General features: G+C 31.6%; 1 protein-coding gene and 1 long non-coding RNA gene across 2 annotated transcripts; one reads left to right on the plus strand and one right to left on the minus strand.

Annotated features, from left to right (window-relative positions):
• On the minus strand, positions 1-27,943 carry LOC136982913 (NACHT and WD repeat domain-containing protein 2-like). Its single transcript, XM_067279477.1, is given in 14 exon segments — positions 1-917; positions 986-1,110; positions 1,183-1,367; positions 1,441-1,639; positions 2,048-3,534; positions 3,604-3,749; positions 3,752-3,806; positions 3,928-4,268; positions 4,336-4,722; positions 4,807-5,122; positions 8,620-8,819; positions 8,897-9,062; positions 10,124-10,331; positions 27,816-27,943. Coding segments are annotated over 14 exon segments (4,098 nt in total). The 5' UTR covers positions 27,884-27,943; the 3' UTR covers positions 1-702.
• On the plus strand, positions 12,856-14,313 carry LOC136982948 (uncharacterized). Its single transcript, XR_010881951.1, has 2 exons — positions 12,856-12,943; positions 13,956-14,313. It is a non-coding gene; the product is annotated as an uncharacterized lncRNA (long non-coding RNA).
• Positions 27,944-27,995: the final 52 nt, after the last annotated feature.

The raw sequence follows: 27,995 nt of genomic DNA on the forward strand, positions 1-27,995 counted from the left end.
TTCTTGAAATTTCATTTTTTTTTACTTTGATCACTTAAACTTTGAACACGACAACTCTAATGTCAAAGAACTTGTGCTTATTTGGCACAATTCATGTTTCCATCAAACATACAAATAGTATATACATAAAAACGACAACTGTAGGAAGTCTTTAGAGAGATAAACTAGATACGTCACTTAGAAGCGTAAAAAATGCGCAAATAATTACACAATGAGATACTGCTTTTTTAATGTGAACATCTAAAAGTAAAAACAAAAATCGCATTTTCTCACAACATTGTGTCATTACAAAAGATTAATTTTTTTAAAGATATTAGATTGGTTTTTAAATGTAAGTTTATGGAGTAAAACTAAATCAAAAATGCCATTTGATAAGAAAAGAATATTTACAATAAACTGGATAAACATTATTTACAATAAATGAAGTACTACCTGCATAGCACGATAAGGAACAGTTCCGTTAATAAAATACAATAATTTTTCTTCGAACCACCTCGTCTTTTAACTTGCTCGAAATGTTCCGATACGAAAATTTTTGGCAGTTTGTATACACTGATTCTAACGGAATTTGATATACAAATTATTACTGATGAACAAAAAACAACAGCGAACTTCATTTTCTTATTTCCGTCAGTTTTTTTTTACAAAAGCATCTTGTGCTGATTATCACAGTTTATTTCGTTTGTTGGTTTTTCTCGATTTTTAACCGTGCTGACTAACACAGAAAACTTTTCCTTTATGTTCTGGTTTCCCGTAATGACCTGTAGAAATTTGTTCATCAGCGGTCGTATTATGACAAACCACTAATGTAACTATATCTCGCTTTCCGTCTAATCCTAACACAATAGCTTTCCCGTCCATAGAAAGTTCACAACATATCAGCGATTGATCTGGAGTGAATACTGCTAAACACTCACCTAGGAGGGAAAACAAAAATTACTTAACATTTGTGGTCAAACTGATATAAAAATAACGCACAACTTACCCTTGGTCACGTCCCATAATCGTAGACTTCGATCTCTTCCCAGTGAATCGTATGTGAGACACCTGGACCCCGTTTCGCTCATTCGTATCTGATCTACTGGTGCAGTATGGCCCCTTAAAGTAAATCTGGTAGAAACCGATAAACCGTTTAGTAATTCCCGATTATAAACAGCAGTAGTATAAATCTAGAGCCCATACCTTCGTGCGCCCGTAACTAAATCCCAAATTAGAAGCCAGGTGTTTTCTAAGCCGTTAACTATACATCCTCCTTGGGACGAAATAGCGATACTGCAACTATTGCTCTCCGGTTTCCATTTTTTGAACAACGTTCCACTTTGTAAATCGTACACGATGATGAAATTAGGCGACGTATCGTGAAGTTCCTAAGAAATTCTTTGCTATTATTTTTTTCCATTCTTTTTATAATAAAACAATTACTTTTACAAAAGGACTTACTCTGCAAACAGATACGACGTAATGTCCATCATCGCTGATGGCAGAAAGTCGTGTGATGAACTCGTGATGAGGGATGCGAAGGTCATATACTAATTTACGATTTGACAAATCCCATACAAGTAAAGGAAATGGCTTTTGGGTTTCGTCACCGCACACACATATCCTTCCATTAGCACTGACTAATAAACTGTTGAGGAATCTAAATAAAATAATTCGTTTTATATTTAAAAATTGTCCATTTTCGGAATTTCTTTTTAGTTATCGGTCCCATGAATAATAATAATAATAATATCGTTGCACAATTTAAGACGCGCCTATCGAGTAGGACTACCCTACATTAGTATATAAGGAGAATTTTAATACAAATTAACGTATTAGCAATTTAAATGCTATGTTAATTATCACGACACTTCATAATTAGCATTATTTTTATATACAATGAGCCTAATATATTTAACATCCTTTAAAATAATTTTTTATAGTGAAAACATTTTATGAATATAAAATTTCACCCTTTATAATTTCACGGAGTTGATTAATATTTATAATTTGCTCATTGTGATGATTATTTTAAAATACAGTATTTAAATAATGTCGGCACACTTACCTGTCTTCGCCCACTTTAAAAGTAGTCTCTAAATCACCGGTAGTCAAATTCATCATATTAACGTACATTCTGTTGCGTGAGAGAGCAACTACATAATTTTGGTCGTGCAGTCCGTAATAGGGCATTTTTTGATTCATAACTCCTTTTAATTTTATAATCAAGTTTCCATCGTCCAAGTCGTACACTTTAAGTTCACGATTGCATAAGACTAATGCCTTGTGTTTATCGATTAATTTGATATCTCTAGGTTGCGTCACACCAGTTACAGTTCTGACGGGAATTTGTTCGTATATATTCCATACCGTGATCTCTCCCCTCTCCATCGATAGAGAGATCATGTGTGAATCATCGTCTTTGATTCTGTATAGACTCATCGGTACTTTGTTGTCTTTGGTATCTTCGTTAGCCTGAAGAGGTTCGCGAAGACAAGGTTTTAGCGGCAGAAGATTAGTTATGGAGGGGCAAGAGGAGGTTTCGAACAAAGTCCTGATCGATGGATACTTTTCGCAGTTGCTGTTATCGGTCATAATTTTCATTAATCGTCCGTACATCTGAGCAAAAAATTGCGAACCGTCGTATCGAAGAGAATAGCTGGATAATTGGATTAATTGGTACATTAATTCTATTTCTTCGTCGACCGTGTCCAAGGTTTGTTTATATATAGTTAAATCTTCTAGAAATTGATAAGGATCGGAACCTTGAAACTTAAGTAAAAGCCAATTTGGATCGAGTAGGAACTTCTTTTTTATCTCGTCTTCCGAAGTCAAACAACACAGGGGTAGTTCGTCCAGTTTACGACGATTTGGACAATTATCGAACATAATGGGCTGCTCCATAATATACCTGTGATTTCCGTTTTCCGTGTCTTCTCCCTCGTGTTTTTCCTGGTAGTAATCCTTTATAGCGTTGACACATTTCTCTAGAATATTTTTATCCACGTATTTCTCGCGCAATACATTAGCGATTCCGTAACTACAGAAAGTTAATAATCTTCCGCCGATTACTTTCGATCGGAGTTCACGACGCAGACACGAACGAATAAAATTCCAAGTGAAACACGGAACCCGTTGTATGCGGCACTTTCTGCCCCCGTAGATTCGTGTCAGGACGTCGTCGTTGCACGACAAGATATCTAAAAGTTCACTATCCGATAAGCCGTGTTTTGCGGTTACGAGTAAGCCGAAGATGAAGAACAACACATTAGATCCCACGTAATCGGAAATTTCTTTGATTATTAAATCTTCAACGTTGTTATCGGCTAACGTTTCGTAGCCCGTGTCATCGCTACTCCATTTTATGCAATAATGACCTAATAATTGGGCGTAATTAACGCTCGGCGATTTCTCCAAACAAGTTTTCACCGATTGGAACTGTTGTGCCGTTAACTGCCTCTGATGTTTTTTTAAGATTTCTCTTACCAGATCGATTCGTTCCTCTATGCTAATGTGATCGACAGAAACAAAACACGACTCTTCGCTGATCAATTTCTGTCAAGTATAAAAAAATGCGTTAATAGTTTTTGCCAGCTTTAAAAAGATAACAAGAAGAAAATCTACCTTGATCTCTTCAAACTCTCCCGTGTCGTCTCGCACCGTCAATAAAAGCTTGACATGATTAGGTAGTTCCTTAGGAAGCCATTTTAAGTCACGATTACTGTAATTGGCCGTTTGATCCAAGCCGTCGATGACGATGACCAGAGGCGTTGAGCGGACACTTTTTCTAATAATATTCCGAGAGCGGAGCCGTGTTTTTCGATACTCTACAATTATTATCCAATATTTCATCAGGGATTTTGAGTAAATTGCTACATTTCTAAATGAAACTAATATACTTTATAAAATAATAATAAACACAAACCATAAAATGGAATATGTGGATACCTCAGAAGCCACTGACGGGTGTTCTCCATAAAGAGCGCAACACTGTTCGCTTATACTGCGCAGTAAATGTTCCTGAGTTGATGATTCGGGAGTAATGTTTACGAATCTTACCACCGCGGCGGCATCCGGTAGCCACTCGCTGCATTTTTCCATTAATTTCGCTATTAATCCCGATTTACCGCATCCGGGAGGGCCGTGAAGTATGAGCGGCGTAGAAACTTTACTGTCCAAATATTCTTTGCACTTGGCTAACAGACTCTCTCTCCCTGTAAAATACTGTCCGTGTCGTTTGCACTCGTTGGCCTGCTGCATTAATTCGACACGCAAAGACCGCTCGATTCCTAAGAAAACGCATCCAAATGAATACTCTTCCCGGCTAAAAAAGTACTATTTAGATGTAAATATTACCTGAATAAAGCGTGTGCGCCTCTTCCATTAAGTCGTCTTCGATTACCGCATCGATCATTTTTTGCAGCTCTTCTCTCATGGTTTCGCATAGGTTTTCCAAGTAGCGGGCGTGTTCCGGTAATTCGTGGTTGGAAAGTCCACTCTCGTTCCACTTGACGTAAAATACTAATTTTTGCGTATCCGGCAAGTGGTCTTCCAGGTAACGCTTCATCCTGTCCACTCGTTTCCAGTCCGTGACGTTTAGAGGTCGACGAAGGCTCTCTTCCGGCGCTACGCTTTCTCCTTCTCCCTGAGGAGGAAGATGTGTAAATCTTCTCTGCACCCAAATGCATCTCTTGGCCTGGTGCAAGTCGTCCGAAACGATGTTCAAGATTTCGTCTTCGAAGACTGCCACCAAAAAACAAAAGAAAGAAAAAATAATTACTGCAACTCGGTCGTGCCATCTAGCGATAAGAATTAGCAAACATTTACCTGTAGATAAATATTTGTCTCTCTGATCTTGTTGCAGTATTTTTTTGAAAGTTTCCACGATTTTCCTCGATTCCGCTCTCCACAGATTCATGGCTTCTTGTCTGTCGGTCCAGTTTTCGCTGTTGATGTTGGGAATGTGGTCCGAAATGGGACGCAAGACGTAAGAAGTAGACTCCGAGTTCGTGTCTAACTTGTACCATTTTTGAAAAGTTTGCTTTTCTTCTTCCAATTCCACGCCGTCCATCAACGTTTCGAAGTCCGATTGTGGCATGGCACGGGGCGGTACCGATGCTCCAAGGTTGTCGTTCAAGAAAACCTTGAAATTTTTATTGTTAAAGATTTATTATAGCGAAGAAGAGCGATAAGAACGCGCACCGTAATATGTGTTGGCGTAGACGCCGATCCTTACTTTCTATTCTCGCGCTTTCGTGTTCCGATAAAATTGAGGAAATCATCGATAGAATTAATTCCAAATAAATTTTATTTATGGGAAGAGTAGAAGAAAATTACCTAAGATTTTTTTATGGCCGGGAAGAAAGTCGTTCTCCCTTTAGAACCGTATTGTCGAATTGTCGGCTCAAATTCGAAGCCTCGGCCATGTACGAACATTAACTAAGATTACCGTTATAGAATATCCCGGGCGCAATAAAGTAAAACGTCAGACCCCCGGAAATTTTAAGTGGTGATGAAATCTGATCGCAGTTGTCTTTAAAAACCAGTCCTGTGTATTTGATACCGCTATTTTCTAACAGTTGTCTCGCAGGGATACTAAATCAAAAACTAATTGTATAGGAAATTTCGGAGAATATTTATTCCATTATTCCCTAGCTCCTTTTTCACTTCCCCGTAACTACTGGCCTTTTTCAAATTTATGGTGAAAAAATGTTTAAGGTCGTTAATACAAAAGTATTTTGGTTCTTAATTTCACTTCAAAGTAGAGCCGTTATTTCTTTTGTTATAATAATAATAAGATCCAGAAATGATCTAACTTTTATTCTCCCACGGACATTTTAATCGCCTTTACTTATTCTAGACCATATTTGTAATTAAAATAGACCATCTGAAACGAACACGTTAACAGCTAAGAAGTGTTCGTCCGGACATTTATCTCGATGGTGCGTATGGAAAAAATTAAGGGGGGAAAACGAGGTTGGGGAACACCTAAGCGGGTCAACTTGGAATGCGTGTTTTCGATTTTGACTATCGAAAAATCTACGTGCCTTTTTATAAAGGTTTAATTAATAAAACTGCTTAAAAGGTCAAGACGCTACGCGGTTGAAGATTTTGGTAATTTAATTGTTAAAATTAAATTACAAGTATAATGTAAGAATTCTCATTAGAAACTGTTCGCAGTACATACAAATTAACCTTACACTAAAATAATCTATGGATATTTAAAAGTTTTCTTTAAAAAAATTCTGACAAATATGAGAGCTTTTTTTTATACCCGTTCGAATCAAAAGGAAATTTTCTCTAGCACGTATATACGCACTAAAGGCAATCACAACGTAATTATGTTAATTTAAATATTAAACAACAAATTAAAATAAATACTTGGTCTTAAAATTAAAATTTACACCCGATAACCTCTAAGAATAATGTGTTAAACGGCGGATAGAGTAAATTCAGAGTTAATAGGTTATATGTAATATACTGTATATGTTACGGCGTGTATTTCGAAAATTGCTAGGTAAAGAAATATATTCTTAACTTGTAGCGACTAATTTTCGCCCGTAAATAATTGCTAACTAATAATTTTAATTTGCGCCATCATAATTCATAAATTATACAAGTTATTCGAAACGAACCGATTAGCAATTTTGGATATAATTTTACAACTTTACAAAGTACAAACATCCATTAGCTGAAAGCAAAATGGAGAAGTAACTCCCATAATACCACCAATGGCAGTTAAAATCCGAATTGCCAAATACAAATTTAAGGAAACCATATTGGAAAATATTGGTTTCTTTTTTAACTCTCGGTTTCAATTACGTTAAATACTAAGAAAATCGAAACACATTATCCAGCAATTACAAAAATAATAATTAATAAAAACGTATTAATTAAATTGAAAACTGGCTTCTGGCCCATTCGATTATCGGTAAAAACGGATCGAATCCGTCCTTGACCCCATTGCGTCATTAATCTGTTAGTTTAGGGGCTAACAGTTCGGAAAAACATTTTCACCAGTCCGCAATATCCTATGGAATTTACGCTTATATTTAATATCAAGCCCGACGTAGACGCGTTTATCTAATCTGGCATTATAACCAAATTTATTGACATTATTTAAGTTTTATCAATTCCGAGCGTACAAACTTTTCTATCGACCTTATCTTTGGATAAAGTCGTACCTTTACGTTCCGGTACAGAAACATCTATCCCTACTTCCAAATAACTACGGCCACTTTTCTCCGTTGTAAACATAAATCTGGAATAAAGAATTACGCCCCGGGGCCGAGCGAAAATAAACTATTTGGAAGGGGGAAAGATTCGTTTTGAAACGTAGTTTCCGATTAGGTGTTTCTAATTATCGCAAACGTGGAAACGATGCCATATAAGTTACCGCTACGTGCGGATTTAATTAAGACATTTAACGGCCGAACACCTTTTTTCGAACAGGACCGACCATTCAATTTTCTCTTAATCATTGTTTTTCGCCGTTTCAAGGACGAACCGGGAAATAATAAACTAAAAAAAATGACAACCGTTTCTTTCGTAATAAATGTGTTTTTAGTGTAGAAAAGTCGCATTTGTTTTGGACCCAAACCAAAAACGTTGGCGAGATTCGGGAAGAAACGTTTTCGGATAATATAAAAAGGCCAGAAAATTCCCGACTCAACCATGGGCCGTCCGTTATACGGACGAGATAATCCGATAATTTATATATATTTATTGCAAAAGATTTTTCGTCCACGAAACTTGGTTACCGATCGAGACGAAGGAAGTTTTCGTAACTTCTTTCCGTTCGTCTTTTTGATGGACTTTTCGCGTGGAGTGCATTCCGATGGTCGCGTTTAAAAAATTAAATATAAATCTTAAAATCTCGATTATCGTCGGTCACGCTTTTTAAGAATAACGAATTTCTCAACAATTAACATTATCTGGCCGACGAACGTCGCCTCGTCTTACACCGATATGTCGGTCGCGCCACCTGGAGGCTTTTTTCTTACTTAATCCAAATTTTTAAAATTTAAAAATAATTCTCGTAATACGAATGATCGAAATCTGAACTTCCTAAAACACGCATTTTTTGAGGAAATGTCATCTACGACTTGACTTTTTTCTTGCATTAATTAACGAGAAGCCCTTCGTATTTCTTTCGGGAAGACTGGTGTCCGATAGAACATCGATTATTTGTCGGATGCGCGCGTGTCACCCTTCACTCTTCCGCCGAAAATCGCATCGATCACGAAATTTAAAACAATGCGGATTGGTCGTTGATCACTTATAATCGCATTCGTCGGCAGTTATTTCGTGATAAAAATTCGGCCTCCGTACTAATTACATAAAACCGTCCGTGTAAATCGATCCTAATCGGGAATGCCCTTTCGAATTTCGACCCATCCGAAAACTTTTACCGCTATTTTAAAACTTAATTTACCTTGTTATTTGCATAAGTCAATGCCGCGCCGAAAATCGACCGAATTAAAATATTTAACATCTATTTTATAATCCCCAACTTCCTTATTCTAAAAATTGGCTTTCGTCTAACGCTGATAAGTTATTTGAAATTGATAACGGGATTTTTCGCCCGAGTATACGCATTCAGATGATAATTTTCTAAATGAATAAATATATCGAACTCACCAGAGCCAACAAGTGTCTCCTCTGCTTCAGATCTTCCATGACGTTTATGCAGAGTTCTCGAAAACTATGATTGTAAAGACAGTCTCCCGGTATTCCCCAGTGGAGATCCACCACGTTTAATTCGTATCCCTGTTTGGCACAGTGATATCTCAGTTTTGGAAATACGTTCTCGATCAAAGCACTCCTTTCCACTTCCGTGTCTGCGAGTAAAATCGGTTTAAACGATAACGAATTTGCTCCTACGTGGAAAGATGTCGCCGTCATAAAAACTGCTTACCGTAATATCCGGCGCATAAGAAGAGCGCTATCTCTTTGGAAGGAACCACGATTTCGTTTTCGATTTTTCCCATTAGCAAATTGCGAATGTTTTCGGGAAATTTCTGAAGATCGGGAAGTCCTACGTTTTCGGCGTTTTGCATGTCTTTGTTTATGGATGAAGATATCTGAGTGGAATATAAAATGTTAATAACTGAAAACGCGCGACTATGGATTTTTAAGAATTAAAACTAAGATCGTTACGTATCTAAGCATTTAAATTTAATTTCCTCGGATATATCGAGATTTATCCAGACGGTCGACCACTAAGCGACTAATTTGAAATTTGGCTGAATCGACAACTCTATATATCTATAATAAACGTAAAATGGCTGAATACGGTACATTCGAGAGATTAAGAGATTTATTTGTGGAGATTGGAGAAAAATTAAATTTATAACTTTTTTGTTAAGTTTGAAAATCTACCGAAAAATTATCGAGATGTCGTTTGTTTCCAACTTTTCTGCTTTTAACAGCAAATATCACTTGTTTTAATCGAAAAAAGAAATAACGGGAAGAGCTCTCTCGCTCGATTTCCATGGCACTCAAACGAGACCTTAGGGGACCATTACCAAGTCGATCATTTTCAATTATATATTGATATAAAATTTAATTGATAACAATAGCTTAAAAGGAATACTTTGTCGAATTATGGTCGAAATTTCCACTTAGAAATATTGTTTTTTAAGCTTAAATATTTTTGACACACACTCAAAATTAAAAATGCGTGTGGCGCCATCTGTTGCGGGATGCTATTAAAAATAACTTTTATATTATTAATACTGTATAAAAAGGCTTAAAAACTTTTTTCTACGTTTAAACTTAAAAATGTTGCAAATCCCAATAACGAGTAAAATTTTCATTAAATTCAATTCCCTCTATCCCCAACCCTTTGACTTCCGTACTCCAAAATTTAATAGCATCAATGTTCTTCATATACAAGTCGTCATGCCAAATTTCCTTCCTTCGTCTTTACCCGTCTCAAAAGATCGAAAATTTGACACGATAACAATATTTTCCCGGCTGTGTGACATAACACGGCAAAGTAAAACGAATCTCGGATCACAATAAATTCGAACTAAATATATAACACTGATATTTAGAAAATTAAGAGAGGAATTTTTCGGATTCCTGGGTGCTACGCTTCTTACAACAGAGGATTTGAGGATATTTTTGGCATTTGACCTACCGAACCACCGGTGGGTGGTGGTGAAGTGGCAGACATTTCGCTCCATTCTCCTCCGGTGCTGTCGGATTTTGCTCCGGCAGACGTGGGCAGTTGTTCGGGTCCGTGAGCCGCGTCGCTTGGAAGTCGTGAAGATGGTGGAGATTCTTTTCCATAAGGTATGCTGTCCGTCGATCTTATGGAACTTCTTCGCCTGTCCTGAATGGGAGAACTGCGAGCAAAAAATATTATAAGATTTACAAAACAAATTCCTTTCGGTTTAATCGATAGGCAGCAGTGTCCCTACGGAAAGTCCATCCTCTTAATTATTAAATACATTTTACAGTTTAAATTTATTCATTTTCTAATTCGAAAATTGGAAAAAAGAGGAGGAAACTCTACAGAAAAAAAAAAAAATTATAAATCTAGTTTAATGAAATAACGGTTTTACAAAAATAAACAATAGTTTAAATGATTTAATTATATTATCTGCTTCAATTTAGTAATCTAACACTCGCATCTCAGAACTTTATTATAACACTTCCGGATAAAGTGTTAACTTCTGTGATGCGAGTGTTAGCCTCAAGTGTATGTGACTCCTTTTTCCTTTACACTGTATAAGACCTAATATAAGCGAGTCTTCATTGACGGGTTAAATTACTAAATTTATGATTTAATTACTTGCACTACAATATAATTATAGTTAATAAATTTATTTTACCATTAAAAAAATCTTTTAAAAATTTAATTTAACCACTGCTCCCTTTAATAGAGGAAAATTACATAAATTTAAATTTAATCTTTTTTTAGTTTCGTTTGTATTCACTTTAGTAAAAATAATATACAAAATGATCATCAGGCAAATGTGTTCTGTCCCATTAGAATTTAACAAGGTATTAGTTTCGTGAAATGTCAAAATAATAAAAACAAATCCTAGTTTTTTGTGATAATTTTAATTTTTTCTCTTATAATAACTTATTTTATAAAGTATTATTAATACTCTGCACATTTAATTAATAGTTAATGTTATATTTCTGCATTATTAAAACTTATTTCGGTCGGAAGAATCGATATTAGGCTATGTCTAGGACGATGATGAATAAATTTGAAAGTAATCCCATTACGTAATTTAGGTTTTCCAATAATTATCTTAAAAATCGACAAAATAATAATTGTTATTTTTCTGTCTATATATTCCTGTAAATTCTTTAAAACGTTAAACATTTTAATAAAAACTTGAAATGGGCGCCGAGATGATTAAAAAAATCAGCCTATCGCTCTGGGGATTGAATTCGGGTGAGCAACTCCAGGAATTTTTCGGAAGGGCGGTCTGTCCCTATGGGTCTGACAGAAAAGGACTATAATTTAGAAAGCTCTCCTAGTACCCATAAAGCAGAAAAATAAAAAAGGCTTACACTTAATCCTTTTATATATATATATATATAAGGGCTGAATTGTCTTCGACTTATTACAGCTTGATTAGCTTCCACTAGAAGGGTCCGGATTCGAGTTTGCTCAAAGAGAATTCCGTCTTTCCTCCTGAACCATTCTCGACAACTTCCAAATGGAAACTGGTTGAGTGAGAAAACTAGAACTTTCTTTTTATGACAAAGGAATAACAGTTGTAAATTGGATAATTAGCATTAAAAAAACGCTTCTTGACAGATTTAACTAAAGCAACCTTTCCTTAACCAATTTCGATACATAATTAACAATCATTTTGTCAATCTTAATTAAATAAAACTAAAATTTTCACCAAATTTCCTATAGATCTTAATTTAATAATCGCATCCCGTATCCTTTATAATCTGAAATACAGCAATATCGTAAGGCGAATTTCATCTAAAATACCACAAATGCAAATTTAGTACATTTTTCCCGTGTTTATATAAATTTTATAAATTCAATTTTGTTTTCGTTTTGGTAAACTGCCCTAAGTGTACCGATGATAATTTTATATAAGATTTGTTTATAATTTTAAATATATACTTGAATCCATTATGCAAGCCGAACATACCAATAGGCTGAGAATGATATTAATGACAGAATAAATGAATGAATGAATGCTTAAAAATATATATATGTTACACTAGGCTAAATATTAAAAATATTCTATAGAATATAAATTATTATTATTATTATCATACGTATGAATAAGTAGAAAACCTCGCAGTTATATTCAACTCAACTCTTAAGAACTCTCGAAATTGTTCTATTACCATTCTCAATTTTGTCTATCGTTGATAAATCTGATCCGAATCGCAATTAACCATTATGGAAATAAGAGATGCGAATCCAAATTTCTCAATGTACAAGTAAATATTCTTGCACCAATGGCAGATTTAAGTATGGGCCATCATAATTGGTCATTAGTATTTCGAGAAATAAATCCAATGGATAATTCGATACAATGTTGTGTCATTTCGGGCAAACTCAGTTCGTAATGAGATCGGCCAGAATGAATGTGCGCGCGAGATTTTGAAATTTTAGAAAAAATATTCTAGAAAATCTTTTAAAATTTAATATAATAATTCGAAATTTTTATCAAGAACTAGGAACAAATGTTTCCTGTGTTGACAGTCAGTTCCTCAGAGAGATCTTTATCTCCCATGACTAAAAGGCTGATTAAACCCAAAAGACTCATCATGACACCCAGTCAGAAGATCTTAATTCTTAATCTCTATTGGAGGAGAAAAATAGTATAAATAGGGGATACGCGCTAAACTCGGGGCACTTCAGCACAACACATTGTCTAGTATCCTCTTCTGACTGAGTGCCATAGTTCCTCATACAAGTAACTTCTTCCCAAAGAAATTGCTTCACATAAATCAAGATTTTACAGAGGTAATATAATATCGTTTGTAAACTCTCTCTCCTATCTCCCATTTTAGGGATTATTATATTGTTAACGCTCTCTAGTTAGATAGAATGCTTAGTTATTTTATTTGTAATTTCTTTTACTTTTTATATTATTAAATTTTATTTCCTTGTTAACTTGATGTCGTTGGAAACCAACGACATCAAGTTAACAAGGAAATAAAATTTAATAATATAAAAAGTAATCATGATAAAAGTTGAATGAAAAGTTCATGATAAGAGATCTCTTACTCACGTGTCTCCCCACTCGTCAGTTAATTAGCCCTCCTTTTTAATATTTTAAACGCGTAATAGGGCGCAAATTTCATCCCTATTTGTTGTCAACATCCTGACGGGCGACAAGATTATACGATCGTACGTCTCCATTTTTTTAACGTCATCCTTCGACATCGAGGTCGAATCTTACCGATTTTGTGTCGAGTAAGTGGTCACCGGGTATCGCCCGTGACCCTCGGCTTATCTCACAAGAGACAAAGAATGAAATCTCACCCATACGATTTACAAAAATGTAGCCTATCAAATTCGAATCCGGATCCGCCGCGGAGGCAAGAATGCCTCTTGTTGCACGGCCACATATTGAAACGAGTTAATTATGGATACGGTCCGAATAATCGAAAAATATTTTGTATAAATAATTTCCATCGTCCATTTGTGCTTTTTCATTTTTCGATTCCTCACTACGGGCACTAAGAGGTTCATTCTCATTACACATTGTGGGTTCGGTCAAGTCCACACTGGAAGCGGTCGAGGCAGACTTCCCGTGAAAACCTCCTGGGGTTGCCCACCAGAATTTGATACCGGGTCCTACAGACAGATAGCTGACGCCTTAATCGTCTAGGCCATCCAACAGTTATGTTCAACGCCAGCAGTAGCGTAGCGCCATTGAAGATATGGAAGACATATCTTCCCCTGAAAATATTGTACTTCATTCATTTTATCAAGCACCCTTTTCTTTAAAATTAAAATTTTTTTTCCGTAGGCTACCACTCTGGGAACCTTTTTTTTGGAAGGGAGGAGAAAGCCGCCCCCAGACCGGCTGCAGTTTCCTCCCATTCACGAACGGAGGATTCCCGTTTCTATTTCTTGATCCTCTATAACTTCATCCTCACGAAAAATGAATGCTAGAAACGTAAAAGTTTTACTATTTGAAAATAATAAGAAAAATAAGAAATGGAATGGAATAAGAAAGGAAATAAAAAATAACAACTGTATGATTTAGACGTGCTATTTTTGATCACATATTACCAACTCTATCTTTCAGACATTGTACAATAAAAAAGAAATCCTAACAATATCATAATAAAAAAAAAAGAAAATAATAAAATGTTTCTATTTTATCGATAAATTTTGTATTATTTTAAATTGAATACGAACTTTGATTATTTTTTAATCTATCGGCGAAGCTTCTCGGAAATAAAAACGAGTTGCGTTGGAAATTTGGTAATAAGAATTGATATCAATAACGTTAAATTTCACTTATTTTAAAATATCGCCTACAAAAAGATAATTAGAAATGTAAAAGGGTTGGATTTAAAATAATTCTTTTCGTGAAATTCTAAAGGTCTCAAATATTCCTACATTTCCACTAAAAGTTTTCATTAAAGACTCAAATATTCCTACTATTTACGTTGCAATAACATAATTAATTATATATTACATAACATATTTTACAAATATATAATTTTGAATGGATTATTTACAATAATCCAGACAAATATTTCTGATAAAATATAAAGGAAAACCTCTTATTTACGATCGACTATAAATAAATCTCCTTTTCCTACGATGTTACACAATATCAGTGTTACGTAATATTATCAAATATGTAGCGTTAATATCGAAATTTTTCATTAAAGATTTTTTATTAGCATCTTAGATTGGTTCAATTTAATTAGTATATCGTCATTTCCTACAAAAACTTGAAAAAATGTTTTAATATATTTTAAAATTAATTAAATTATATATTATTTACAACATTTCAAAATAAATTAAGTTATTTATGACTTTTAGACGTCATATAAAGTTTTTTTTTTTTTTTATATTGGTTAGAAGAGAGGACTTACTACTCGCCTGGTGTTTTATATTTAAAACCATAAAACCAATTAAAAAGTTTCATTTTTAAGTTCATTATATATTCTATATTATGATTTTATCCATAAATTTTATATTATTTTATTTTATTAGATATCAAATTGTACTTATAAAATTAATTAAAATGAATATAATGATTTTATCAAGTCCACTTAAGGTACTAATTCATTCTTAAAGTTTTTAAAGTCTGCGATTCTAAGATTACATCCAGTCCGTCGATGAATGTTTATCGTTAATTTCGAATTAATTTGAACGAAATCTATCGATTCTTTGTTTGATAAGATATTAAAATCATTCGAAATTTTATACGCCTTTCGAATATTTCATTCTAATCCGGACTCCGAAGAAGACACATTTTATTTTCAATAATTTTTTTAAGTTGATTTTATCACTCGATTTTACACATATTTTTTACATTTTTCCCCCTAACATTTCCCTCTATTTTGCTTACTTTGGAAAAAAATATTATCACAAATTAAAAGTAATAATAATGCTTCATTTTGAATGTCGAGGACTCATACTGCGTATTCATAATCAGTGGCGTGTTATCCAATAGGAAAAAAGAAAATTGCCTGGGGTCCCTAGCAACAGGAGCCCCGAACCAACGTTTTATAAGAAAATATTTTCCCCAGAAAATTACCCGAAGAAACACTGTACGTGGGGCCTTCTATTTCAAATTTGCCCGAGCCCCACGAAGCTAAAACGCGCCAACCGTTATAATTAGTCTGTAGTTGTGCTTATATTTTATCAAATATGCTAAAAAAAGAGAGAGAGAGAGAAAATTTTTCGAACTGTTGACTCAATAAAAAAATATAATTTACACGATTTTTCTTTCAGTACTAAACTATCATTGCTGATGATTGGGAATTTTCATTTGGGAACATCAGTTTTGAATTTTAGTCGGCATCCCTACTGATTATATTTATCTAGATCATCCTTTTGCTCTATTTCATTTTGTCTAAACAGATTTTAATGATAATTTATTTTAAAAAGCACCGGAGGAAGAAAAAATTATCAGCGAATTTCCGAATTACTTCGCATCAGATGATTAAATTTCCAAATCACAAGAATTGGAAATGAATTTCCTACGTCTAAATTTGTCCCTCACTTCGAATAACAAATAGACTATAGCTTTGAAATTTTAAGTAATATTGATTCCTCTTTATCATAAGGGTCGCACGATACATAATTTATAAATCGTTTCATTTCCCATAACAACCTTCTTTCTAGATTATATTACTTTGAAAGGTAATGAGCCTAGACGTTTCTTATGATAAATTTAATCGCTATATATTTATCCCTGAATCAATTGTTTACTTGTATTAAAATACGAAAATTTATGTCTTAATCAGCTCATAAAATTCTGACGTGGATAGAATTTCTGTTTTGATCGGTACATGCACTATAGAACTTTATAATAAAGTATTACAGAAGTATAAGATCCTATTCACCCGTGTATCAGCTTCTCTATATTGTTAATTTTATACGTGAATAAAATAATTCAAAATGATTTTAAAAATATTTCGGATAACTTTGCGATTAATTTTCGAGTAGAGATCTCGTTTAAATTACTTTATTCCACATCAGATATTTAATTAAGGGCAAGATTAAGTTTTAATTTCACAAATTTAATCGTTATTTATTTACCAAATTTATAAGATAATACTTTGAATTAGGCGTATTTTTGTTAAATAATGTATTAAGGTATCAGTAATTTTTTTATTTTTATCTGCGGTTACTATAATATTGATTTCTTCGGGGTGAACTTCGGGGATTTCTTCAAATTGATACATTATCATAATATGATATTAATTATTTATCCAGGTAGAAACTCGAATTTTTTGTAATAAATTGTAAAAATTTTAAACTTTCCTATTCCATCTCATATTCTCGAGGATTGTATAAGAGGAATAATAAATATAAATGTATAGAATTACTATTCATACGCTTAATGATAATCGTAAGTATAGTTTATTAGAAGAAGAATAAATCTAATCTGTTCGAAAGAATAAATTTTGACTTATTGACGACTAAATTAATTAATTTATAAAGGACTTATCTGCATCAGTGGGTTACATCAGTTTTACAGTCTGTATAAGAAAATTTAAGTAGTACAGCATGGTGGGGCTCGGACGAATTTGAATTAGGGGGCCCCCATGTACTGTACAGTGTTGACTTCAGACATTTTTCTTCGGGGAATTTTTTGGAGAAATATTTTCTTATAAAAGATTGGTTTGGGGTTCCACTAACAGGCAACTGCCCTTTTTGCCCATCGGACAACGCGTCACTGGGTAGTAAGGCGCACAAACTTTACGAAAATTATCCGTAAAGTTGTAAAAAAAAAGTAATTAATTTCTACCCGGCGTTTATTTTCTTTTAATTAAACTAAAAACAAGGACATCGGTGCAACTATGTTTATAACAATCTTTCTGTTTATTCAGTAATACTCCTTGACAAACATCAGAGATATATGCAAATTCGCCTATCGAAAATAACACTTTTAATGTAATACTAATCTTTATTATTAATTTCTCGCGGTATTATACTTAACAAATACTTCACCACTTCGATAATTTAAAACAGTTATGCTACATGATTTTTTACCTCAATTAACATTCTGACGAACGTGGAGATAAATATACCTTCGATTGCCACTTAGGACGTAGAGCAAAGAGTAAATCTTTATATTCGAACCATTTGAATATCTTTAAATATTACAATATTTGTGTCTGTGTTAGACCAATTAACTCAAATGCCAAATATGTTTGGAATATTAATCATTAAGGTTTGAAACACGCATTTCAAATTATCGCGGCAGTAAAAATATTATTTTAATCTCAATATTAGAATAAAAATTTATGAATATTATCGTCAAAATTTCTAAGTTTACTTAACGTTATTACGTGTATAAACTGTTATCCGATATCTTCGCCTAATTATAAAATGATTAAACGGTAACCGAACTGTAAACTTTATTAAATAATTTATATAATTATAATGTTTAAACCGAAGAATGCAGCTATTAAAAGACTAAAAGTTTCATTTTAAAAAATACACGAATATAAAAAAATAGAACAACTCATTCTCTATAATAAGTAAAATGACTTTTAGACTTCAATCTAAAAATGGCATTTATAGATTTTTCCGGTCTTTCTTCTTAAATTATTACCATTAGGAAATTCTAATTATATTCTTAAACAAATTTTTTTACAGATAATTAATATATAACAACGTATAATAATTGTAATAGATAAATAATACCAGGAAATTTGAATAAATTATGATTAATTCATTTTATAAAAATTGTAACTACATCGATTAGTTTTATATATATGTAAAAAATTACCTTTATTATTCGGGTTAAATTATATATTCTAATCGAATAAAAACTAAAGATATTTAAAAATTCTTTTTAATTTTAAAATAATAAGTCCGTTAATATGCTGTATAAGTTATATGTTCTTGATCTTTAAAGGGAGTGCTTCTTAAAGCAGATTTTTAAAGATAAAGGAAAAGAACATTGCCGCCATCTTTAAATAGGAAACTGCAATGTGTTGTAACGGTAAACGAATAATTATCACGAAGATTGACAGCTGAAAAAAAGGTTAATGCAGCGTCCTATCGGCAAAAAAGACAATTGTCTGGGGCCTCCACTAACGGGTCCTCATACGAATCTTTTATAAGAAAATATTTTCCCAAGAAAGACGTCCGAAATCAACGTTGTACGTGGGGGCTTCATATTTCAAATTTGCTTGGGGGACCACGAAGATATAAGGCGCCCCTGGGTTAATGTTTATAAAATAGTAGTACATCACGACTTTTTCGAGTAGTACGGTACAACAGAAGAGTAATAATTTCGCGGAGCGAAGCCGATTAAAAAAAAAAAAAAAATGCCATTATTATAAATCGAATGCTGTCTTTTCTAATGATTGTTTTAATAGGCTGTATCAATTTTTAATTCGAGTAAAATCCAAAAGTAAAATTTCGAGGATTAAAGGATTCCATTTTCTATTATAACAGACTGAAATAAATTTATTCTAGGCTTATAATACAAAGATAATATTAATTAATACGAAATTATAAGATAGTGTTATTATCGATAAGTAAATGGATTCCCTGTAATTATTTGTAATTTTTCTATTCGAGATAACGATTTAATGCCGTTTTTATGAATAGAAAACAATAGAAATCTGTCTATCATAAAATTTTCGAGAAAATTTAGGATTTCGTAAGAATGGTTCGAAGAAAAGTTCAATGCTTCTTCGATTAATTTTTCAAGATACTTCAATATCCTCCTACTAAAAATTGTGTATTATATCGGTAAATAAAAAATAAATCGGCGTGTATTTAATACATGAATCTTAGTTCAAATATATCGCATTCAATTTCTCCCTTTGAGATAGTGAAATGTTTAAATTTTTCACGAAATAAGTTTTTAAACAACACTTCTGAATAAGAAATGAAAATCACATTGTTCTTCAATGAAATTGTCGGAGAATTTGTTTCTTAATATAAAGTAAGATTTAACTTTTAGATATCACATCTACTAAAAGCTAATTTTTATGTAAGTTATTTATTATATAATTATTTGATACAAATAATATCGAAAATATCAGTAAATGGTTTTCAGTTGTGGATGAAAAGATCCTCTCGATACACGAATTTTTGTTATAAAACTCCCATTTTAACTCGGTAACTTTTCACCAAATTATAAAATATTAATATTTTACTCCAAAATAATTTCTATAAAGCTAAATTATATTGGTTTCTGATAAATTAGCCTAAATATATAAATAAATCATGCTTACGAATTGAGCCATATACCTGTTTAAAAAAATAAAATTTCGTAGCGATTTTCATTAGAGAATTTTTATTTGACTAATAAAAAGTCGCTTCTTCTAGACCGGAATTATAAAAATAAAGAAAATTTTACCACTAATTAACGGTAAAAATATAAATATAATATATATCCATTTTGTTGATACGGTAGAGAATTCTCTTACATTTTACATTTTAACGTAATAAAATCGAATATGAAATTTTAAAATATAACTGAATGTTACATTAAAATGTAATATCAATTTCTAATTATAAGAATATAATTAAAATCGAATGTAATGATTTTATGTAATCCACATTCTCATACAACGCCATTAATTCATTTTTAACTTTTTAAAGTCTGCAATAGCTTATCCAAAGATTACATTCAGATGGCCTGATGCACGCTTATCGTTAATTTCGAGTTAATTTAGAGAAACTGCATCGATTCTTCGTTCAATAGGAAATTAAATATGTGTTCTGCAATTATGTATCTTTCGAATTTTTAAACTAATTGTTATTTTCCTTTCGCCTCTAGTTTAAACTCTCGACAGTTTTCCAATGCTAAAATCTGTTATCAATTCAAAATGTGAATATGATTATTCCGAATTAATATACTTTTTTTAAAAATTTCATTTATTAATTTTGGAAGAATTCAATTTATTCCGTATAAAAATTAAAATTACGATATAAATAAAGGATGATAAATAATAAAAATTTCAGAAAATAAAGATGGAAGGAACGTCTTCATTGCTAATTTCTCTCTTACCACGAAACATCTACATGTTTTAACCTATTTTGAGTTACCTCAATTTTGATAAACAAGCAAAAAACATTAATATCTTCCATCGAAAAAATGCAATTTTAATACTATTTTAGGAAATTTGCCATTTGATAATTCGATCCATTGAATACATTTTGATTTTCGGCTTGATTTAGTAAAATCCATAAAAGTAGATGTGATAAGACGTTGATAACAAAAGAATTACATCGAAATTTCGCTTTAAAAAAAGAAAAGATCTAACGTCGAATCTATCGATTTCCATTCTCCGAAAATTTTTTCAAGGGTGTGGTGGAACATGCACTTACCCAAGCGCTTCTGTGAGCTAAAATATGGGTTGGGCAACCAATGATGAATGGCATTCTAATTGCTCGTCGTGAAAACTGATGAAATATAATATGCCGCACACTCTAAATGTATTTCGTCCGCTACTATTTACATAATTATGAATTTCCTTAAAGCTTACGTCATACGTAACCACTATTTATAAATGTAGGCATAAGTAACCTATCTAAAAAAAAATGCAAATAACTCGCAGTAGATTATATTTTTAACATACAACAATAGCAAAGTAGCCAACTACATACAAAAAAAGAAATTGCAATCAAATGAATAAATGTATTATAACTTGCAATTTAAAAAAATTGTAGACCCATATATTCCCACTGTCTGTCTGTCATTCCTTAATACGTAGTTAGTTAGATGAAAATAGAGACCTGACGTGGATATGGAAAGCTTGGGGGCAGAAGGCCTCGATTAACTACTAATTTGAGGTGGAGAGCATATACTTTAAATTAAATATATCAAAAATTCGCAGACCGGCATTGTCACCACGTCACAATTAATAATTACTCGTACTATATTACACTCCACCATTGTTACGGTAAAGTCTTTCTAATCCGGCGATTCTTTGCACAGAGGAATCCGGATTAGCAAAAGTGCCGGATTACTGAGGGTATATGACTGGTGGCCCTTCCGTACCGATTCTTTTTGGAGCTTTATTTTGTTATTGTGAAATTATTCCCAGAGATACAGTAATTGCAAGTTTAATTCTTTATTAAAGTATTGTTAATATATTTATCCGAGAGCACGAAATCGAAGTTATTTAAATACTTTGTCCCTCTTTTTTCGAAAATAGTTTATCTAGACTTTCTAAGAATAATAAGCCTAATTTTTCTGGCCTGCTGTCATTAGTAAACTAAGAAGCTTCCTTGTATAAAGTATTTGATGGATTATAAATCATTTATTGTGCTGACTTTTATCAAATTCTGAAAAAACATGCACGAATTAAATTAAACAGGGTTAAGTTCTTAACAAGAAACGAAACGACGGGCGACGTTCCCTAATATTTTAGATTAATTCCTTTTAGAGTTTTGGAGGATCGAATTATCATCCAGAAATCAGGTCGCGACATTCCAGGAGTCTTCTGTAGGAATGTACTGCACTTAGGCAATTGTGATATTCATTCATTTCTACTAATCTGTTAAATCAGATATATTGTAACAATAAAATTAATTAAAATGGACATTTTCTCAAGAAATAAGGTTCAACAGCAGTTTAAAGTATATCTCAGAATCTTAATGTATACTTTACAGATAAAGACTGTACACAGACTCTATACTATTCTATATACATTATTTACATATATTTACATAGAATCTATAAGATCCTAAGTTCTGTATTTTACTTTTCCGACCATTATATAGGGCCTATAACAAAGGGGAAAGTATAGCGATCGGTCAAAAAATGATCCTCCCCCCAAGATTTTTACATTTTTGGAATCAGGACTCCTTCAAACGTCGAAAAAATAAAAAAAATCGGGTTTTTTCTGTATGTATGGATGTTAGTGTGTGTGTAGGGGACACGATTTTGTTCACCCTGTTTGAAGCTTAACAACGCTTGTCCTTGTGGCGAAAATTTTTGAAATTTTGCAGAGAGGTTTGTTTATTAGAGGGGTTGATGCTATTAAATGTTGGTGATTAAAGGTCGAGGGAGTGGAGAGATAACGAGGGTCGTGTATATCTCCAGTAGGATCGGACTTAATGACGATTTTACTCGTTATTAGTATTTACATTTTTTTTATAAAATCCATCGCTACCCTCAAAATTAGCTTTTTGCTATTTTGTAACAGTTAAAAATATAAAAATTTTTTAAATAAAATATGATAACAGATGGCGCTATCGAGTGTCGCCGGGAAAATTAAGCAACTCGTTGTTAAATTTTTTTGTTACAGATGTTGCATTTATCTAATTTTTTCGAGAAAATAATAGAAATATAATATGTTAAATTCATATTACTTAAGATTTCCACTTGTTTACGTGTATACCAGAATGGAAAAAACGAGAAAGTAATATAAAACAGAAAATTCAGAAGAAAATCCAATTAATTTATCCTATTAATTTTAATCAAGAAAAAATAAATCATATGAAAATAAAAAATAAAAAAATTTAAATCTCATTTCTTGGAAATCTATAAATAGATTATTTCATTCTCATTTCCTGGACAACCACATGTAATACAGGAATAGGAAGATAATTATAGTATTATCTTCCTATAGTAATTATTTAATTTTGTGCTTTGTGAGTTATGTACAGTAGACAGGAGTAGCCTTATTAATTAGTTCATTGACTGATCTTTCATGATCTTGCGTGTACTTTAAAATTACATGGCATACAATCGCATTTTTAAAACTGCGATGAATATAATTTTAAAGCATGTATAAGATGATAAAAGACGTTTCGACGAACTAATTAATAAGATCGTTACCACTTACATAACTTGCGAGATACAAAACTAAATCGGCGAACTACATCACTTTTAATAATAAATTTTAATTAGTAAATTGTATAATGCATGCTATTATTAATTTGTATTGTATTTTACACAAAATAGACTCTTTTTCTCCCCCCATTCTTTCTAACGTAACTATCATATCGTTATAATTTAAGTTCAGTTTATTCTAAATTATTAATTTCAGAAAATAATATATGCGGTTACACTCGCTCACTAGGTGATATCCGAGTCACACACGCGCCAATTTAATATTTTAGTTAGACGATAAACCGGAATATTTCCGATTTTATATTATGTCGGTGTCACTGAAACTATAATCTGCTTCGAATTGTTTGGACTACGAAGCTTCAGGATTTAACAGATTATTCTTCTACCGAAGTATACGTTTATACACTTCTGAAGCTTGATGAACATACAACGTATTGTATTCCTGTAGGAATGAATTAATATTTTATTCATTCTACATGAGCTAAGAAAATATATAAAATGTATATAAATGAATAAAGAATGAAACAAAAACAATCATTTTGTATGAAATACAATAATAAAACATTATTATGGAGCTATAAAAATTTGTTTTATTTTTTATGTGGCATAAGATATAATAAGTCTAAGGGCTATCTACAAAAACAAATCGATCCTCTCTCTCTCTCTCCTCTTGGAGACTTATAAATGTAACAAGATATTTTCATTACAGAATATTTAGACTTTTTTAAAAATTTATTCCATATTTACTTAAATTTAATTATTTAAATCAAAATATACGAGTTTTACAATGCTAAACGATAATTTAAAATAATTAAGTTGTAACAATGTCACAACTTGCGAGAGGAATTTAACTGTGTAATTAAAATTAACTAATACTATAGTGCTAATTATATTATTTCAATATTACCTATTCGACCGAAAAATCCTATGGAAGTAATGTAATATTTATTCAAAATTAAAAAAATAAAAGAAATAAACTGAATAAAACACAAATAACAACATAAAAATTCGTTTAAACATTTTATATAAAGAAAATATAAAAAGTGATAAAAACTTCTGAAGCTTTCAGTTCATTACTGGCCACATGCCTAAAAGGAAAATAAAATTTAATACGTTTGAATTTTATTCATGTTTTAAGGATTTTGAAAAGTATGTTTTAAATTTATAAAAACTACAATGAGATTTGTTTATATAATTAAAATAAGAAGAAGGAGCAGGAGGAGCAGGAGGAGAATGAAAAAAGATAAAATTATAACCAAATTTTTTAAAGATTTTTTTCAATAGTCATTTTTGTAACGAAAATAAATTATTATTATATTTTATATCAGAGAAATATTATAAATGGATTAATTAGTTATGCCTAAATTAGTATCGTTCTTTAATTAAAATTATTTTAGCACGGATACAATCATTTTAATTATAGTTTAATCGACGGACTCGCCTAACGTGAATTTTATTTCGATAATAAACATAAATTTACAGATAAATAAATCATAATAATTATTTTTTTCTCTTCCAAAAAATTTTTACTTTGATTTTTTTTTAATTTTGTAAGTTATTGAACAATTGCTCATATTGTTGCTTAACAATTTTTGATAATTAAAACGACCCTTTAAATTTATTTAGATAATTACAACTGTTGGGTTAGTTTTATTGGTGCAAATATGGTTTCACCGTATCCATTCTATTGATAATTTGACTAGTTTAATTATAAATTAGTTAGAGTTAGATAACCTAATAAATAGGATTTAACAATTTTAATAATAGTAAGTTCATTGTTAGTTTTCATCCCTTTTTGGTTTTTAATATACTTAACAATATTTATTATTAATAGTGAAACCGTCTACCAGAATTCGGAAAATGTGGGAGAAAATAAGACATTTACTGGTCCCAAATAATATGATATATCACATTGTCATTGTATTGAAAAATTTTATGCTCGATAGTTTTAGTTCTTTAGTGTATGGGTTACATTAAAAATCGTAAATACAGTGCACTGTATATATTAAATATTCCTTTGTATTGGTTAACTATTAGTGTTATAATTATTATGCTGGTGCCATGTGTTTGTAAGCTGATGAGTGGTCCTTGTACCCGAAATGCATTCTTACCTAAATTTGAAATGTGATTATTAAAGAATAACTTTTTTGTAAAATATCTGGTCCTTCTTTCTGTCGGCCTTGGTGTGATAAGCCCTCCAAATTGTTAAATCCTATTTATTAGGTTATCTAACTCTATAGTCGTGGGCTAAAAGCGTCATTTATTATTAGTTTAAGTGTAATAAAAAATTTTTAGAATGAATTTTATAGCAAATAATCTGTACATATCAGAGAGATTTTGCATCTTTCATCTTAAAATAAACAAGATATAACTTTCTGAAATAAAATAAATAAGTGAGTAAAAATGTAGGCCTACACAATTAAATTATTGTAAGAATGTATACTCTATTATTAAAAATTCGAATCTTTTGGTCAATCACCCACTTTTTTATTGTTAGTTTACCTTTCCATATTTGAATTTATTAAAATTTCTGTAATTAACGCTCTTAAATTTAATGAACAGAAACAGAATATTTTTCTAATTCTAATCAATGATTTGCTTACATTTAGCATTCACGCGGTATTTTTGCTATTTCCTTTATCAAAAATATTTAAACCTACAAAAAAACAAAAAAAATCATTCTACAGAGACTAATAAGAAAAAATAAAAGAGGCTGGCTGCCATTACTCCAATTCTTTGAACTATTAGACATTTTCTTTATTATTAGAGCAATTTCCGGATGCCAAGAGAAACATTTCTAGATATATTCGATTGTTCTTCATAATTTTCGATGCTACTGACTGATATTAATTATCAGTCGATAGTAATTAATTGATCTTACGATAATTGGTAACTCGTCTGCTTAGTCATTGTATAGAAAGAGCAGGCGTTTTCCGGAGATTTCCATTCTCTAACATTCACCAGAGCATTCACACAGAGATTACGATCGGAATGCATTTAAAATTATCCAACATGTAATCACGCTACTTTCGATGCAATATTCAATAATCTATATCATATAGAAAGGTTGACGGAAATATTTCGCATTCCACCTTCGTGTCGCCTTCAGAATTATTGCAGTTTATCTGCACATATCCTATTATGCATTAGTAAGGAATGCAAACTCGCATATCGTTCTACTTATGGCCCGCGGGCCAAATCTAATTCTATATTTACAATCTATAAATTAATCAACTTTATCTTTAAAAAAATTTTTTTTTTTATTGCTGCTGCTGTTAGAAAAATCTATACAAGTTTAAAGCTACTTTTCGTAAGTAACACATTTTATTTAAGGTGTATCGATCTCACTCGTCTACGAAATAGTTTATGTCGCTACTATAAAAAAAAATTAAAATATCACGATATAAATCTTAAAAAATCAAAAATTTAGTAAATATTTTTTTAGATAAAAAATTTTATTTCAAAATATTAAGCACAGACAAAACGATAAACTATATGCATATAGAGTAATCGCTTGTATAAATCTTAAAACTTAATCCCTAGATTCTCAAAAAATCGAACACACTAATTTTCTTCCTTAATATTGAAATATGTTTATAAATATATTAAATTATAATAACTAGTAGATCAGAATCAATAATCATTTCCCTGTAAAACCCATAATGTTTCATGTTAGATGTTTCTTTAAATTTAACAAAAGGCCTTCAATTATATCCGTTTGTTACTCTAGATATATTTGTATCAATTTATTCTTCAATAATATAGATATTTTCAGGAGTTACACATTAATATCTCATTTTTCATTCATCATCATCGTGAATAATATCGGTTTAAATCCGTTCATTATAAGTTCAAGGTGTTCTTCATCTATTTTCTAATACAAATCCAATTTTGCATATATTTATCAAAAATAAAATGCAAATCCATTGCAACGGATGATATTTGATAATAGGCCTATTTCTTAAATAATTATAAACATCAAATGCTATTAAATTCTCCATTTAAAGGTAAATTTCCATAGATACGAGCATAATGGGGCCCAGGCATATTTGAATTAGAGGGTCCCACGTACAGTGTTGACTTTGGACATTTTTCTTCGAGGGAATTTTTTAAGGGATGTATTTTCTCATAGAAGATTGGTTTAGTGGGGGCCACAGGCAATTGCCTTTTTTGCCTTTAGTATAATTAAATAGGAGATCGTTTTCATATTCATCTTAAATAAAATTATAGATCAGATTTACGGAAAAGGGTCATATATTAAATCTAAAACAATAAAATAGATTAGTTAGAGTCCCATTTAATTATTTTTATTTTTCAAACAGTTATTTAAAAATATATAAGTAATGAATAAAAAAAAAATGTACTTACTATCCTCCGTGAGAAGTATGTCTTTCCTTATTCTTTTTCTTTTGGGCCGACGAGCAACTACTCCCCATATTTAATTTTTCAAAATGTCCAAATCAGGATTTCGAATTATTTTCAAAAATCATTTGGAAAATAATCTACAAATTAAATAAAAAAAAAAAAAAAAATAGAAATTACCTAAAA

The sequence above is a fragment of the Centruroides vittatus genome, unplaced genomic scaffold (assembly GCF_030686945.1).
Source record: "Centruroides vittatus isolate TY-2023 unplaced genomic scaffold, ASM3068694v2 contig_874, whole genome shotgun sequence".
In the NCBI taxonomy this organism is placed as follows: Eukaryota; Metazoa; Arthropoda; class Arachnida; order Scorpiones; family Buthidae; genus Centruroides; species Centruroides vittatus.